Below are 19,242 nucleotides of genomic sequence, written 5' to 3'. Positions count from 1 at the left end.
CATTCAGGAGCAGGTTGTTCAGTTTCCATGTAGATGAGTGGTTTTGATTGAGTTTCGTAATCCTGAGTTCTAGTTTGATTGCACTGTGGTCTGAGAGACAGTTTGTTATAATTTCTGTTCTTGTACATTTGCTGAGGAGTGCTTTACTTCTAACTATGTGGTCAATTTTGGAATAAGTGCGATGTGGTGCTGAGAAGAATGTATATTCTGTTGATTTGGGGTGGAGAGTTCTGTAGATGTCTCTTAGGTCCACTTGGTGCAGAATTGAGTTCAATTCCTGGATTACCTTGTTTACTTGCTATATTAATCTAGGTGTTGGTTTAAAGTCTGTTTTATCAGAGACTAGGATTGCAGCCCCTGCTTTTTTTTTGTTTTCCATTTGCTTGGTAGATCTTCCTCCATCCCTTATTTTGAGCTTATGTGTGTCTCTGCATAGTGTTGGAAGTTCTGGCCAGGACAATCAGGCAAGAGAAAGAAATAAAGGGTATTCAATTAGGAAAAGAGGAAGTCAGATTGTCCCTGTTTGCAGATGACATGATTGTGTATTTAGAAAACCCCATCATCTCAGCCCAAAATCTCCTCAAGCTGATAAGCAACTTCAGCAATGTCTCAGGATACAAAATCAATGTGCGAAAGTCACTAGCATTCTTATACACCAATAACAGACAGAGAGCGAAATCATGAGTGAACTCCCATTCACAATTGCTTCAAAGAGAATAAAATACCTAGGAATTCAACTTACAAGGGATGTGATGGACCTCTTCAATGAGAACTACAACCCACTGCTCAATGAAATAAAAGAGGACACAAACAAATGGAAGAACATTCCATGCTCTTGGATAGGAAGAATCAATATCATGAAAATGGTCATACTGCCCAAGGTAATTTATAGATTCAATGCCATCCCCATTAAGCTACCAATGACTTTCTTCACAGAATTGGAAAAAACTTCTTTAAAGTTCATATGGAACCAAAAAAGAGCCCGCATTGCCAAGACAGTCTTAAGCCTAAAAAACAAAGCTGGAGGCATCATATTAACTGACTTCAAACTATACTACAAGGCTACAGTAACCAAAACAGCATGGTACTAGTACCAAAACAGAGATATAGACCAATGGAACAGAACAGAGCCCTCAGAAATAATACCACACATCTACAACCATCTGATCTTTGACAAACCTAACAAAAACAAGAAATGGGGAAAGGATTCCCTATTTAATAAATGGTGCTGGGAAAACTTGCTAGCAATATGTAGAAAGCTGAAACTGGATCCCTTCCTTACACCTTATACAAAAATTAATTCAAGATGGATTAGAGACTTAAATGTTAGGCCTAAAACCATAAAAACCCTAGAAGTAAACCTAGGTAGTACCCTTCAGGACATAGGCATGGATAGGGACTTCATTTCTAAACACCAAAAGCAATGGCAGCAAAAGCCAAAATTGACAAATAGGATCTAATTAAACTAAAGAGCTTCTGCACAGAAAAAGAAACTACCATCAGAGTGAACAGGCAACCTACAGAATGTGAAAAAATTTTTTCAATCTACTCATCTGACAAAGGGCTAATATCCAGAATCTACTAAGAACTCAGACAAATTTACAGCAAAACACAAACAACCCCATCACAAAGTGGGCAAAGGATACGAACAGACACTTCTCAGAAGAAGACATTTATGCAGCCAACAGATACATGAAAAAATGCTCATCATCCCTAGCCATCAAAGAAATGCAAATCAAAACCACCATGAGATACCATCTCACACCAGCTAGAATGGAGATTCATTAAAAAAATCAGGAAACAACAGGTGTTGGAGAGGATGTGGAGAAATAGGAACACTTTCACACTGTTGGTGGGACTGTAAACTAGTTCAACCATTGTGGATGACAGTGTGGTGATTCCTCAAGGATCTAGAACTGGAAATATCATTTGACCCAGCCATCCCATTACTGGGTATATGCCCAAAGGATTATAAATCATGCTGTTATAAAGACACATGCACACGTATGTTTATCGTGGCTCTATTCACAATAGCAAAGACTGGAACCAACCCAAATGTCCATCAGTGACAGACTGGAGAAAGAAATGTGGCACATATACACCATGGAATAATATGCAGCCATAAAAAAGGACAAGTTTTTTATACTTTGTAGGGACATGGATCCAGCTGGAAACCATCATTCTAAGCAAACTATCACAAGAACAGAAGACCAAACACTGCACATTCTCACTCACAGATGGGAATCGAAAAATGAGAACACTTGGATACAGGAAGGGAAACATCACACACCAGGGCCTATTGTGGGGTGGGGGAAGGGGGGAGGGATAGCATTAGGAGATATACCTAATGTAAATGACGAGTTAATGGGTGCAGCACTCCAACATGGCATATGTATACATACATAACAAACCTGCATGTTGTGCACATGTACCCTAGAACTTAAAGTATTAAAAAACAAAACAAAACAAAACAGCAACAACAACAAAAACTCATATACTTTAGTAAAAATAGCATTTAAAAAATTTAAAATGTTGTCCTCATGATCTGGCACAATGACTTATCTCTGTAATCTCAGTGTTTTGAGAGGCCAGGGGAAGAGAATAGCTTGAGCCCAGGAGTTTGAGACCAGCCTGGGCAACATAGTGATAACCTGTCTCTACAAAAAATTTTAAAAATCAGCCAGGCATTGTTGTGCACACCTGTAGTCCTAACTACTTGGGAGGCTGAGGAAGAAGTATCACTTGAGCCCAGGAGTTAGAAGCTGCAATTAGCTATGATTGTGCCACTGCACTGCAGCCTGGGCAACAGAGTGAGACCCTATCATGAAAAAATAAATACAAAAAAATCAAATATTGCCCTAGAGTAATATGTACTTAGTATAAAAGAAACTAGTATTAGAATAATTAGAATGAGAAAAACAGAGGTACAGAAGCGATATTAGACATGTGGAAAACAAAAAGTAAAATGGCAGGCATAAATTCAAATATATCAAAAATATTTAACTAAAGTGATTTCAGAAATTCAATCAAAAGATAGAGATTTTTAGACTGGCTGTTTTCTGATTTAGTCAACTACATACAATCTATAGAAGATGCATACATATGTATAGATATGTGTGTGTGTGTATATAAATATACATGGTTTATGGAAGATATTTTAGATTCAAAGATACGAATAAGGTGAAAGTAAAGCAATAAAAAATATATCATTCAAACTGCAACAGGAAGAAAACTGGAGTGCCTATACTAACATCAGGGAAAAAAAAATAGATATTAAGAGAATAAAATATATATTAAGAGAAAAAATGAAACAGTTACTAGAGGAAAAGAAGGATATTTTATAATTATAAAAGAGTCAAACTCTCAGAAAAGGTCGTGATTACAAACATATGTGTGTGTGTTTGTGTGTGTATGTATATATGCATGTATATATACAACTAACAACAGAGCCTCAAAATAATGAAGCTAAAAAATAATTTAAGGGAGAAATAGTTAATTCAACAATAACAATTAGAGACTCTAATATTCTACTTTCAACAGCAGATGTAACAGTTGGCTGGAAATCAACTAAGATATAGAAGATTTGAACATTTTAAATCACCTAGAAATAGTAGAGAGCTATAAAACACATTACCCAACAACAGCAGAATTGCCTTCTTAAATGTACATGGCACATTCTCAAGGATAGACCATATCCTACAATATGCTATAAAACAAGTTGTAATGTATTCCAAAAAATTGAAATAATAAAAAGGGCATCATCTGACCAAAATTGAATGAGATTAAACATCAAAAACAATAAGTAACTTGGTAAATTTACAATTATATGGAAGTTGAATAACACAATCTATATTAAACAATGGATCAAAATGAAATTGCAAGAGAAATGAGAAAAGACTTTGAGATTAATGAAAATGGATACCAAAACTCATGGGATGTGGGTGATGCAGTGCTGGGAATAAAATTTATAGCTGTAAATATCTTAATAGCCTAAACTTCCACAACACAATGGACAAGAGACGAAATAAAATAAGTAGAAACAAGGAAATCATAAAATTTAGAGTAAAATTAATAAAATAAAATATAAACAAGAATATCAGAAAAACAAAAGTTCATTTGTTTTAAACAACAAAATAAATATATTAAATCAGGAATAAGATATAAAATATTACTGAAATTACAGAAAGAAAAATAATTACAAAGAAATACTATGAACAACTGTAAATTTTAAAAAATCAGTTAACTTCAATAAAATGGAAAATAGAAAAATACCAACTACTGAAATTGATTCAAGAAGAAATAGGAAATCTAACCTATAACAAGTACAAAGATTGAATCAGTAATTAAACAAACCAACAAAAATTAACACTATGAAATGCCCACGCTGAGATGACTTCATTTGACATTGTAACAAATATTTAAAGCAAAATTAAGAGTAATTATTCACCACCTCCTCCAAAAATAGAAGAGCAGGGAACATTTCCCAACTCATTTTATGAGGCCGATATTACAACAATAGCACAACCAGACAAATCACAAGAAAACTATAAGCAAATCTAAGTTTTATGTTTTCAATCCCTCTATATACCATTAAACTTAATGAAAAAGAGAAAATTATATAAACTCTGAATAAATGGAAATATAATGCATAGACTTAAATATTAGGCCTTAAATTAGTTAAAATATTAATTATTCCCAAATTAATTCACACAAGAACCCTCAACACAGTATCACACCAAATTCAGCAACATGCAAAAAGATTTATACAGCATGACCAGGTGGGATTTATCATAAGAATATAAGGTTGGTTTAATTTTTTTAAAATCAACTAATGTAATTTACTTTATCAATAGAATAAATAAAAAAGAAAATGCATGATAATATAAATAGATGTAGAAAAAAAGCATGTTACAGAATCTCACAACTATTTATGAAACAAACACTCAACAAATGAAGAATAAAAGGGAACTTCCACAATCTGATAAGGGAAGTCTAAAATAAACAAGAAGAACAAAGAAACATAACTAACATTATACTTAATGGTGAAAGGCTGAAAGACTGGAATTTTAAATCAAAACTGTGAGATAACACTTTACAACCACTTGTATAGTCTAATCATAGAATTTCCATGTGACCCAGCAATTCTACTTCTAGTATAGACTCAAAAAAATGAACATACATGTTCTTACAAAAGTTTGTATGTGAGTGTTTGCAGTTTTGTTTAAAAGAGTCCAAAAGTTGAAACAACCCAAATGACCATCAACTGATGAATGTATATATAAAATTTGTTATATTCATACAATGAAATGTTATTCAGCAATAGACAAAAATGAATCACCGATACATGCTTTAATACGGATGAACATTGAAAACATTTTGATAAGGAAAAGTAGTAAGCCACAAGACACATAGAGTAGTGCTCAACAAATACTTGTTTAATGAAACAATGATTTTCAGAAGCTTTTTATTTATTAGGAAAATTATACTTAATTTTGTGATATAATTTCCTTCTTTTCTGATTTTGTGATTCTCTTTTGTTTGCCATTATTTTTTGACATCCAGAAAATCTTGGGATTTTTTGCAATTGAAATTATCAACACTTTAATGAGTTCTTGATATTGTCTCATAATTAATACTAACAATGGGGCCCAGCAAATTTTGCATATACAAGTATTTTATGTAAAATTAAGTTTTTCCATATCAGTTGCAATATCTAGAAATTATATATGTGATACCACCTGTTATAATGTCAAAAGATATGCAAAATCTTTAGAATTAAAAAAAAAAGTTCTAATTCTCTGTTAAAGAGACCCTCTATGTACCACTAAGCTCAATGAAAAAGAGAAAATTATATATACTCTGAATAAATGGAAACATAATGCATGGACTTAAATATTAGGCCTTAAATTAGTTAAAATATTAATTCTTCCCAAATTAATTCACACATTTAATGCAACAACAAAAATATTGCAAGTAATTTTAGACACTAATTATCATGTTATATATATTTATGAATAACATTTTCCAAATTATGAAGTTATCTTTGAAAAGGAAGACTAATGGTGTGGGATTTCATGAACCGTATGGTATGACAAACCCAGAAACCCATATGGGTGCCTTTAAAGGAAAATGATAATAATACTAATAATGGGTCAACAGAGAGCTCTAACAACAACCCAAGTATATATGGGATCTTGATATATGAGAAATTCAGCTATAATTTCGTTTGAACATACAGGGTTCTTTAGTAAATGGTATTGAGGAAATGGCTTATTATAAGACCTTAAATGAAACTGGATTACAACCTTATACCTTATATAGAAGGAGACTCTAAATGTGTATAGGGATCTAAAAGTAAAAGGTAAAATTATGATATAAATGAAAGAAATGTAGAAAAATATCTTTGTGATTTGGGGATGGAGAAATTTTTCAATTAAACTCAATTTATAAGACAAAGTAATGACAGTATTATAATAATAGACACGAATAATGGTGATGATGGTAACAGACACAAAATTAATGAATAATGTATAAACATTTTCTTTTAAAATGTATTTTAAATGGGTACAGATTAAAATTCATAATATAAATGACATGTTTCAAACAGGTCTGCATATTACCACATTTTTTGCCCTGAAATGTTCAAAAATTTTTTCTGGGAATTTATAAAATGTTTAATGAGCCAAAGAAAAAATCATACCAACTATATTGTTAGTTAAGACCAGGAAAGATTTGCTAAGTATGGGATGATAATTTCTTAATACCATGCCCCGACTGTGAAGTGTTCATGACTCCCACCTCTTTTTGAAGCCTCAAATTTATGTCTAAGTCACCAATCCCTACTTGCTACCAGAAATACTATAACAGAATGAAATATCTTCATTTGTACATTTATTATTTATTGAATATCCTCTAATTGGAATATATTATTCAAAACGTTATGACAGTGAGACATGATATCTGTTCGCAGGTAGTGTACTATACATAGGTAAGATTATATACTCTTCAGAACACATCTCATGGTTGTTCTATTTTATTTAAAAAGTGAACATATTTTTTAAAGTACTAAAATAATTATTTTTTTTCACTTTCTGAACATACAAGTTGCTTGATTATAGCAATGTGTCTTCTGGCTTGCTTTCTGGAAGTTTTAAATTAAACCTGTTTCCTTTACAGGATATTTTAAGAGATTCACATTTTCTCTGTAATGTTAAATATATCCAAAACATAATTTTCAGTTATAAGCAAGAGTTCTGTTTCCAAGTGCAAAATCTAAAAGTCCATAAGAAAATCAGGTATAGTTTCAAAAACTATTTCTGTAGAGTCAGGAGGCTTGTGAAAATAGAGCTTTATGTGAATTTGGCACAAAAATATAGTATAATTTGACCAGGATTTTCTTAAATTATTTCTGATCCAAAAAATCTGATAATTATTTATTCCAAGACTATTGTAATTTCTGCCATGATGTCAGTGATTTTATTAACAAATTGAATAGTCTGTTTTAGGTTTATTTATTTATTTTGGCTATACTATGCAAACTTTTCTGCCATCAAGTAAAAGCTTTATATGCTTACATTTTTACCTTCAAAACAAAAAAGATATTGAACTACATATGAAAGTGTCATAGTGAATGTATTTTTGGGTTTGGGCCAGTCTTGATACTACTAGATCAAGTGTCTAAATCTTTTTGTCTAAAGCACTTACATACACTGATATTTTTTCTCTCTTTATTATGCTCTGGAAAACCAAATAATCCTGGTTCTTAAATCTTTGTAGTAAAATGATATAGAAATCATTCATTTAAGCAATTCTAGAGTGCATATCATTGTATTACCTGTACACATACCAAAATTATTATGACAAACTTCATTAAATGAAGCATTTTTCAATAATAAAGTTTCAAGTTTCATATGGGTTGAAACTTAACTCATCTATATACAATTATCTCTCATATATTTTTCCCAAATACATACATTATATATTTAAAATAAAAGTTTGACTATATTATAACTTCAGGTGTTATGATTTTTCATCCTTTAATTTCATATCTCAAACAATAAAATGATTTATGCATGTTATATAATTTTATACTACCTGAGTCAGATTTTTATTTAAATTTATATTTAAATAGTTTTTATAGATACAACTTTTTGCATTGCTTTTCAAATTATATTCTAAGAGTTGGAATTTCATGCACCCTTTTATGGAGAATCTTTAAAAGGTGATCTTTGTCTTGAGCATAGCTTGTTCAAGTTTAAAATGCGTTTGTGGACAATATTAACACATTGAGTATCTACAGTTTATAAGGTATTTGGGTCATAACTTTAGGACTCAGGATAATAAGTAAAGGAATACATTTTATTTTTTCTATTCCTAGAATTTTTTCATTAAAAATATAAATGATAAAAACTAATAATTATAATATTTTCACATTAGATCATATTTTTAACTTATAGAATTTTACCTAGTAGGCTTCTGTTTTTTACTTTTTATATGATTCACTATTTTCCCATTTAACTGTATTTTAAAATTTATATATTTAATAATACAGTTAGCAATACATCCATAAATTATTTTAGTCCAATTTGATATCTCAAAGGAAATTTCTTTAAATTTACATAATTTTAAGATATCAATAACATTTGTAGGTTACTATAATTTTCATCAAAATTGATATTTTATCAAAATTGATGTATTTCTCCCTGAAAAGCTTTCAATCTGATAGCCATTTATCTTAGTACTCAATACCAGTGTACACATACATATTACGATTTATTTGAATTTATTAATTATGATGACAAAATGCTTGACATACTACTACATGGTTGGGTGACAAGTGATGACTGCTTTTGTAAATTGGAGAAATTTATTTTAGCTCAGTGATTTTCAGGGAGAGTATTTTGTCTTCTAGAGGCATCTTGGGAATTTCTAGAGTCATTGTCAATATTCAGAATAATTGGCTGGAACAGTTGACATTTAGCATGTGGGTAGTGAATGATGAATGCTATAAATCTTTCAATCCACAGAACAGTTCAGGCAAAGAAAACGTTTTCCATGGATTGCACAATTTCTAAAAGTCGCAGCATAAGTTAATGTGTATATAAAACCTACATATAAATATCTAAGATCTGAATTTCAGGTCAGATATTGGCACAAAATATTTTTACACAATTTTAATAATCATTGAATATATCAGGAATAAATATTTTATGTTAAATCAATAAATATTATTTTTCACTCAGAAATTTCTTAGAATTTGTTAAGCATATTGGAAAAAATACATCATCCTACTTGAGTGTCTAATAGGAAATGACTATTAACAGTCTTTCTTTATGGCTACCAAACCCAAGATAATTCTGTGTATGAGTACAAACAGCTAACCACTTCAGTGTATCTTCTAGTTTAGTCATTCCTTAGTATCTTTGTATAGAAATAGTGGTCTTATAAATTAGTGGTCTCTTATACTTTTTGTATTAGAGTTAGGGAATTATCTTGGTTAATTTTTAATGTTAGGTGTGTAGGTAGGATACATTATGAATTCCATTTTATGAAGTAAGGTGTGTACTACAAAAACCAGAAATGTACAATTAACAGAAAATATTGGTCTGATTGATTTTAGTTTATCTGTTTCAGGAAGTACAAAGCTAAGTAGATTATACACCTTTAAAAGCATAACTAATAGAAGATCAAAACCAGGCAAATATTTCAAAATTATAACAAATAAATCACATTACAAACCAATTCACCAAATAAAGAAATACAACACAATTCACATTTCAAAACAGAAAAAAAAATATTATAAACACATAAAAGATATATTGATTATTAACATTCATTAAATTACCTCAAAAATCAAACTAAAACAGACCAATTCTAGGTTGTTTAAGAGGTTCTTTATAACACTTTGACTTAAAAGGATTAAAAAATATGTAATAGAAAAAATTACTGGAGAGATCCTAACGAGAACAAGGCTGGAACTACAGACTTGATATATCAAGGTGGAATTTCAGACAGAAAGTGTTAAACCAGATACAAAGTAGTTTTTATTTAGCTTTATGTTGACATACTGAAAGCATTTTGCATTACAATCAATAATGCCTGCTATTAATTTAGGCTCCTGAAAGTATTTAAGTATATGAAAAAGTCAAAAAATGAGGAAGTATAAATTGGTAGGAAGACACACAATTATTGTGGTTTATAGATATGATTATGAATATAGTAAAATAAAAGAATTGATTTTAAAAACTTATTAGAAATAAAATAATTTTATATTGTGGTCTACTGACAAATCTTCATAAGAAATGTATAGATTTCCAATAAGAAATAAATGTCATTTAGAAAATAAAATGAAGACAAATATTTTATTTATAATAGTAATCCAAAACATAGAACACATAGGAATAAACTGTTATAAATGCATAACAAAAGAAAATCTTAAAATTATAATGATGATTTATGAAAGATTATTAAATGCTTTCAATTGCATAGCATGTTCTTGGGTAGAAAGGCTCAACGTTTTAAATATGGTAACTCTAAATTCATATATAAATTCTACATGGTCTCATATAAAATAAAAATGAAACTTTTGTTTTGCTATGTATATAAAGAGGATAAAAGTTGAAAGAAAAAAACCATAAGAGTATGAGAAAAGATATAAAGCAAGGTATTAAAATATGTCTTGGATGTTAAATCAAACACTTTCTACTGAGGCAGAATATGACTCATATATATGAGTCATATGCGTATATATCTTATATATAAATATATGTACTTATCTATATGAATTTATTTTATTATAAATAGCATTTCTAATCAGTGGTAGAAAAGAAATTACACCATTTAAAAATTTATCAGATAATTTGAAGGGGTGGCCTGCCCCTCCACACCTGTGGGCGTTTCTCCTTAGGTGGAAGGAGAGACTTGAGAAAAGAAGTAAGACACAGAGGCAAAGTATAGAGAAAGAAAAAGTGGGCCCAGGGGACCGGCACTCAGCTTACAGAGGACCCGCACCAGCACCGGCCTCTGAGTTCCCTCAGTATTTATTGATCATTATCTTTACTATCTCAGAAAAGGGGAAGTGGCAGGATAATAGGATCATAGTAGGGAGGTCAGCAGAAAGACATATGAATGAAGATCTCTGTGACATGAATAAGTTTAAGGAAAAGTGCTGTGCCTTGATATGCATGTGAAAACATCTCCATAAACCTTTTTAGTGCATAAAGAGCAGCATTGCCGCTAGCAAGTCCCACCTTCAGCCCTAAGGCAGTTTTCTCCCATCTCAATAGATAGAACATACAATGGGGTTTTACACCGAGATGTTCCATTGCCCAGGGAGGGGCAGGAGACAGATGCCTTTCTCTATCTCAACTGCCAAGAGACCTTCTTTCCTCTTTTACTAATCCTCCTCAGCACAGACTCTTCACAGGTGTCAGGCTAGGGGAAGATCAGGTCTTTCCCTTCCCACGAGGCCATATTTCAGAGTATCACATGGGGAGAAACCTTGGACAATACCTAGCTTTCCTAGGCAGAGTTTCCTGCGACCTTCTGCAGTGTATGTGTCCCTGGGTATTTGAGATTAAGAGAATGGTGATGACTTAACAAGCATGCTGCCCTCAGGCACTTGTTTAACAAAGCACATCCTGCACACATCCAAATCCATTAAACCTTGAGTCACCACAGCACTTGTCTCTAGCAAGGACAGGGTTGGGGATAGGGTTACAGATTAACAGCATCTCAAATACAGAACAAAATGGAGTCTCTTATGTCTACTTCTTTCTATATAGACACAGTAACAGTCTGGTCTCTCTTTCTTTTCCCCACAATAATTCATTTATGAAATAAAACTATTGCTTTCTAAAAGACAATGAGAGTGAATATTTGTATATCTTAAATTGGGGAGGCTTTTCTAAACATAACACAAGACTGAGAAGCTATTAAAGGAAAAACAGATACAGGTGTTATATAAAAATGTATAATTTATAAAGGCATAAACTCCAAAAACATTCAAGCATCTGGAAAAAAACAGCCTGTTCCATTCTTGAGCAATACACAGAGCCCAGCGATGTGATGCAATACTACAGAGGAGAAATTAAGTAAAAGGCTACTCCCAAAACAAAGATAACAAGGTATTTTTCCCTATTCTGCTCTAAAAATATGGGTGGCCAGGTCACTTCCCCTGACTGTCACTGACTGGGTCTAGGTAAAAAATACAGACTGAGAGAGTTAGAGAGTTCTTAAACAAATCAGCCAGGTCTCTACTTGATCACAATGCAATAAAGTTAGTCACTAGAAAACCATTCACAATGAATACATGGAATTTCAAACCATATTTGAAATGGTGATTTATTTTTCAATATAAGTGGAGAGTCCAGCATAACTATATATGTTAAGAAATTCTCTTAACTTCACAGCCAGAGACCAAAGTCAGTTGGGGGTTAGAAGGTGGGGAGAGAATTCAGAGGAAATACAAAGACGAGAAGCATGTTAAACGTTTGAAAAAACTCCAAAACTGAAGATCACTGCCCTCAAAGTAATAAGGAAAAGGTACAAAAAATAGTTTTCAGATCTACAATATGTGAACATTTTTAGTTCTCAAGAGGTCTAACCTAAAAATAATATACTTCACTTAAAATAGGAAGTCAAGTAAGGAAAAAGATGAGGGATTTAGGAAACTGAGGATGCAAACCAGAAGACAGGAGGTAAAGCTTTCCAGGATGAAGGTGAAGAGTCATCCCAGAAGACACTGTGCAGTGAGTCTACGGATCTACCCATTCAAAAGACCCATTTCTAAGGACAAAAACACTTCTACCCATTCAAAAGACCCATTTCTAAGGACAAAAACACTGAGGCTGAGAGAATATTCAATGTATTTTGCATATTGAGGGACATGGGGAAGTAATGATGATTGGGTGCCTAGAATAAGTAAATAAAACTAAAAATAAAGTGATTAATAACTGCCAGGAAAACAAAAATGTTCTGTAAAAGTAAATATATACCACCTCTTTCAGCTATATATGATATCACTAAAGACATAATTATATACAATGCATGTTAATTTATCACAAAATTAACCTATTTTTATATTGGGAGAATGAAATAAGGGCTTGGTGTGATTATCTGTGTGTGCTTGTGTGTGTGTGTGTGTGCATGTGCGTGCACGTGCACACGTGTGTGTGTGTGTTTTGGGGTAAGGAACAGTGTAAGAAATGTAAATACTTCTCTTCCATAGGATGACATCAATGAATAATGTTTAAATGTGCTTTTTTATTAAGTAATAAATGTAAAATATTTTATTTGGAAACATTGAGATAAATGAAAACACAAAAATAGTTAAACATGTTAGTTATATATAGGTGTCATGATGAGTTAGAAATGGAAATGCACTGTAATATTTTACCCTCAGAAGACACTATAGTTACTCTATAAGAAATATTTGCATGTATTATAGGAATATTTGCATAGTATTTTATGAAAATATAAATTAAAATAAACCAGAATATTAAAACTTGGAAATAAATTTAAAACCAAAATGCCTGGCATTTCAGAAATTTTGGACTACTTCCAATGCATCAGAAGCAACACTTTCCTAAGAACATCCCAATGAGCTTTCAAATAATGGCCATTAGAAAGCAGCAGATTGCCGAGTTGCTTTTTGGGGGGTCAGGGGAAGTTTGTGGTGCAAAGGAGAAGGAAGTGTTGATATCTTATTTTCTTTAGTACTAATTATAAAATGAGTGTTAAAAATATAAATTATTTATTGTAGAAAAATTACCAAAAATAGGTTGCTAATAAGAAACAAAAAGGTAAATGACCAGTAACTTTGCGAAAAAAGTGCAGATATTCATAAACGAAACGCATAAAAATCATAGCAAAATAGGCTAGGTTTTCTAATCAGCCTGGTAAATACTAAACCATTTTATGACACGCAGAACTCTCCGGTGTTTGGGAAGCCCAGCATTCTGAACATCAGCCTTTTAGAGAGGGCTTTGATAAGAACTATTAAAATTAAACACGTGATTTCCTTTTGATGAAGGTCAATTTTGCAAGGGATTTATCCTATGGATCCTCTTTACAGAGTCCACTAATATATTTGTATGAAGACTTCCATTTCTGTATAAATATTAGCACAACAAATTAAAACACATAGTAACTACAGTGTCTTCTGAGGGTAAAACATGGTATATTCATATAATAGAATATTTGCAACCTTTGAAAACAAAATGTGCTAATTTGGATTTGTATCTCAGACATATCATTGAATGGAAAGATAAAATTTCAGAGTATTATATATTACTAAGATATAATCATTTTTGAGAATTTAAATATATATATATAAATATATATGTGTAGGTAGGTTTATATTGCAGGTAGGTTGATATAGAAATGATAATTCTAAACAATAAGGGAATGTGCCTATGTTGTGTCAAAAATAAAATTTGAAAAATTCCAAAATTGGTAACAAGTAGGTTGTTGCTCTAACTGCAACTCGTCAAATTTTAAAAAGACTAGTACACAAGAAAAAGTATTCTCTTGAGGACATTAAAGCTCAATAAAACAAATATCAGGTCAATATAAAAATATATGAAATATAATGAAGTAAAAATATCAAGTCAATTATCATTTCAAATTTGCTATGGCCAAATGCAGATTCCTAGTTTCTACCCCAAGTTTTCTCCTATTAAATTTTCCTCTTAGTAAAAGGTGTCACTATCCCCACACAGCTCAGACTTAAAAAGGAATCATTCTTTATAGGCTATGTAGGTTTTAGAGACTTAAGCAAGATCCTAATAGATAACTGGCAAACTCTATTTCAGTTATTACAGTTTTTGTTTGTTATAGTATCTGATTGAGCTGGTACCTCCGTATTACTCTTAATCTTCAAAAATACTCTCAATGTCGTAAGCTTCCCATATATAATTTAGAGTCTACCTCTTGATACCTTTGTTGAGATTTAATAAATTAGAGATTAGCTCAGGAAGAATTATAAAGATATGCCTTCATGTTCTTGTACATGATGTCCATTTAGGAAGGAATTCTCTAAAATTTTCTTTTCATTTTCATGGAATAACAAATAGCATTATGACTAAAACTTGTACAGTGGAGGCACAAAACTATATAATAATCTTGGCATTATGTAAAGGGCCCCATGTAATCTACCACCCCAATCAGAACACTGTTGAAAGTGAAAGAGCACTATTAATGCACTATTAACAATTTACAAAAATATGGTTAAACAGGCCTAACACAGGCCAATTTTTTATTTTATTTTTATTTTTTTATTTTTTATTTTTTTTGCCATGTGGCAGTTGTTTCGAATTTACCTAGGAATTTTTTCTTTCTTTTTTTTTTTTCCCCGTATGTGGAGGGAGAAGAGGAAAGGTATTGAGAGGAAGTAACTGTGTTCTATTATTTTATTTCAGGTAACTTTGTTGTAAGAGTGTTTGATATAGTAGGTAACAGTTACTTGCCCATTAAAAAATGCATTCAATACTCTTCTGTGAAATAGATGTGCATCTGGGAATTTTGTAGATGAGGAAAGCAGGCATAAATATACTTATTTAACAAATGTTTGAAAATAATTAAAACGAAAGTTTTCTCTCCAAGACCAGTGATTTGAACACATCAAGGCATCCACTGTATTCATACCATTAATAATCTCAGTGATCCTTGACAAATTGCATTAAATGGCTAAGTTCTTTCCAACTACAAGAAGAAAGGCTTGAACTAATTCACCTTTAACATTTTTGCTGGCTCCAAACACATCCCATCATTTAGAGTTATGAGTGTAATGACTTAGGTTCAGTAGGTCAATTTTTATTAATAATAACAAGCAAAGTGATTTGACATTGCTCTTCTCAGCCCATTGGTATGTTTATATGATAATGTTAAGTGCCCTTTGAATGCTTGATAAAGAATACTTGAAAATCGTGATACTTTACTCATCACTATGATTTACATGTTTTTCACCTTATGCTTTATTTTTCAATTTATGTATATATATAAAATATTCAAAGAAATGCATGTGGATATGTCATGTAATGTATAATTATATTAAAATGATCTCATAGTTTATTTTACCAACCTATAACTATGCCTACATATAAGGAGGACCCGAGAAAAGTTGTTCAATGTATAATGATTAAATACATTAGGTATTGAACAGATGTGTGTGTGTTCCTGTGCACATTTGTATTTGAAAGGAAGAAAAAAGTGAAAAATCCTTGTCTCTCTAACTCCAGAAAAATATCCCCACTTTTGTTGATAGTCAACATGGTTCTCAACATTAAACCTAAAAATATTTAAAATACATCTACATAAATTGCAGACTATTTCACAATTATCTTCACATACAAGAAAACTATGTTAAAAACTACTAGAAAAATATATTGGATAAATTGAAATTACTATGGGAAAATCTCCTGACAATTTGCAAATTAATTAAAAATGTATTTAAAAAATAAAAATAATGAATGCATGAATTATGTTCATGTATTCAAGAGTACAGATCTTTTAAAATTCAAAATACTATAGATTTAAAGAATAATAAAAGAATAAGTGGCATTACCTTATAGCTACATCTTAAATAATTGCGTTGCGTGACAAACTGAGTTTGAATAATCTCATGTATATATATATATGATTGTTGCAAAAGTAATTGTGAATTTTTCCATCATTTTCAATGACAAAAACCACAATTACTTTTTCACCAACCTAATAATATATGAATACACACACACACACATTAGCATAGGCAGAGTTCATGATGTTATCCCAGGTAACTTAGCAATTAAGTGGCAGAATATGTTTTTGAGACTGGATATATTCAGCACCAAAGTTATTTTCACTCATAATTCTGCACAATAATCAAAAGTAATTTTGCCAAGAATTGACACTCTATGAAAATATTTTTAAAATGTACCCCACAACTATCTTCATTAAATAATTCTTTGTGTTTTTAAATAAATGTGTGATTTAAATACTTAAATATATCAATATAAAGTATATGACTAATTGGGTTTTTCATTTTTCTGTGTTTCAGATGCAGCTGTTCTCTTAGTTACATTGGCAGATTGTGTGTTGTCAATGTTGACTATTGCTTAGGGAACCAGAGTATATCAGTGCATGGCCTCTGCCTGGCCCTTTCCCACAATTGTAACTGTAGCGATCTGCAAAAATATGAAGGGAACATCTGTGAGATAGATACTGAAGATTGCAAATCTGTGTCCTGCAAAAATGGAACAACTAGTATACATTTAAGGGGATATTTCTTCTACAAGTGTGTCCCAGGATTTAAAGGCAAGTCTTTTTTCCCTGATAAATTAAATTTTCTAGTAAATAATGTTATTAATATATTTATTTGATATATCTCAAATGTGTCTATTGATTGGTATTATAGTGTGATTTCTTATTTGGTAAAGTAAAAAAAAAAAAAAAGCATTCACTTGAATAATAGGATTGCTTCTTTGGGCAATTTAATCTGACTACACAGCCTTGCTCATGCAAATAAGACTAATAAGGTCAGACTGAAGCATTGGGAATATGATGGTGTATGTCAAAGGTCTGAAGGGAAAAACAGGCAGCCATAAGCTCCAAATAATTTTGCCTAAACAGCTTAGCACTGCATTTCAACCTTCTGTTTGGCTGCATAAGCACATGGAGTGAGCATATGGACAGTGTTTTCTAGTTTAAGAATAAAATTTGGTTCAGTATTGTCTAGGTCAGTTTGATGCCCTGATATTAATAACATTTAAGAAAAGGTAAAGTCACAAACATACTATATTTTCTGTATGGTCATAGAAAACAAGATTCACAGTGTAGTAATAAGACAACTTTTAACGTTAAATGTCAGAAATTAAGCATTCAAATTTAATTACTTGATATATTTATGATTGGTCTTACATTGATATGATTATTTGTAATAATTTCAAACTTATTATCATTACCTTATAAAAATCAGAAAAGTGACCATATGGAAAAACAATTACATTATCACTTATAAAACTTTTTTTAAAGTTTTGTCCAATTGGCTATTCCGTTTTATTAAGCAGACCCAATTCAAAAAGTTATTTAGATTTTCATTAACACAAAAAATATTTTCCCTGCTTGGTATTTAAAGTAATATGTTGAAGGTTTTGGAAGCAATTTAAAGATAAGTTCCAAAAATGGAAATGGTGATATCATTGGAATAAATGTATAGCCATCCAGATTAGCTTTTTTAAGGCAAAAATAAATTTGAGGGCAAAAATTCTGGTAAGCTTGCTAAAAAGTTGGTCATGTTACTTCACATTCAAACATGTTCTAAGTAAAAATAAAATTGCATAAATGTGCTAGCATTGTTAAAATATAGGTGTCTGTCTTAGAAAATATATATATCATTTCTTTAACAATCTTCCAAATATCAGTATATATATAAGTAAGTAGTAATTTTACATAAAATAAAGAATGAATTTCACTCTGCATAATGCCATTACTAATAGAAAATGTAATTTGCCATAACCCTTTTGCATGGCTAAATACATGTGTGTATTTGCAAACATGATCAATGAGTCATCTATTATTTTATATATCAACTCTATATCGGTTGTACATTATATGATCATTAAATATATATTGTGTATAAACTGTATAGTTTTACCACATATATACATAATACTTATTATTGGAATATAATATAAAATTGGTATGGCCTACTTCTCTAGGTGGGATTAAACACTATTATGTTTCTTTCACTTTTCAAATTAAACCCAACACAAGCTTCACAGGTCCATCTTATCAGCAAGGCCTGTATTTTCTATCGTGTCTTTTTTCTTTCCACTGAATTATAAAAAATCCTCTGACTTTCCTCAGTTCAAAATGTTCAGTCCTACTTCTATACTCTTCACATAGTGAGAAGTAAAGGAACTGATCTGCCGAAACTTTCCCAGGGATGCAGAGTTAATCCCGCTGAAAGAATATTTTGGGGGAAGTTTAAAGCAGATGCCCCTCTTTCTCTCCAGTCCCCTTCTCCTCCTCTATCTGGTTTCTTCTATTAGTTGTGTCTCCCTTCATCTTGAATTCTTCCCATCTGATTTCTCTCTTTCCACCTGCTTTTTCTCCCCATCATACATATATATGTATATGTATTCTCCTCCTTCCCTTTTTCCCTTTCCTTTTGATTTCTCCTTGCTCTCTCCTTTCCCCCCTCCATTTGGTTTCTCTCCTTCCATCTCCAAACTCATGTGCTTTCTGAAGGCATTCGTTAAC

The 19,242-nt window shown here is 31.3% G+C and overlaps 1 protein-coding gene across 1 annotated transcript in view; it reads left to right on the top strand.

The window, feature by feature from the left end:
• LOC101000355 (protein eyes shut homolog) overlaps nt 1–17,389 on the top strand; it is an 88,852-nt gene extending 71,463 nt beyond the window's left edge. The window contains exon 7 of the mRNA XM_021936793.2: nt 17,039–17,389. Coding sequence (XP_021792485.2) covers nt 17,039–17,360 — 322 coding nt within the window. The 3' untranslated portion in view covers nt 17,361–17,389. The remainder of the gene's footprint in view (nt 1–17,038) is intronic.
• Nucleotides 17,390–19,242: the final 1,853 nt, after the last annotated feature.

This window comes from Papio anubis, chromosome 6 (assembly GCF_008728515.1).
Source record: "Papio anubis isolate 15944 chromosome 6, Panubis1.0, whole genome shotgun sequence".
Classification (NCBI taxonomy): Eukaryota; Metazoa; Chordata; class Mammalia; order Primates; family Cercopithecidae; genus Papio; species Papio anubis.
Note: the sequence above shows the minus strand (reverse complement) of the source record. Positions and strands in the feature narration are given on the sequence as shown.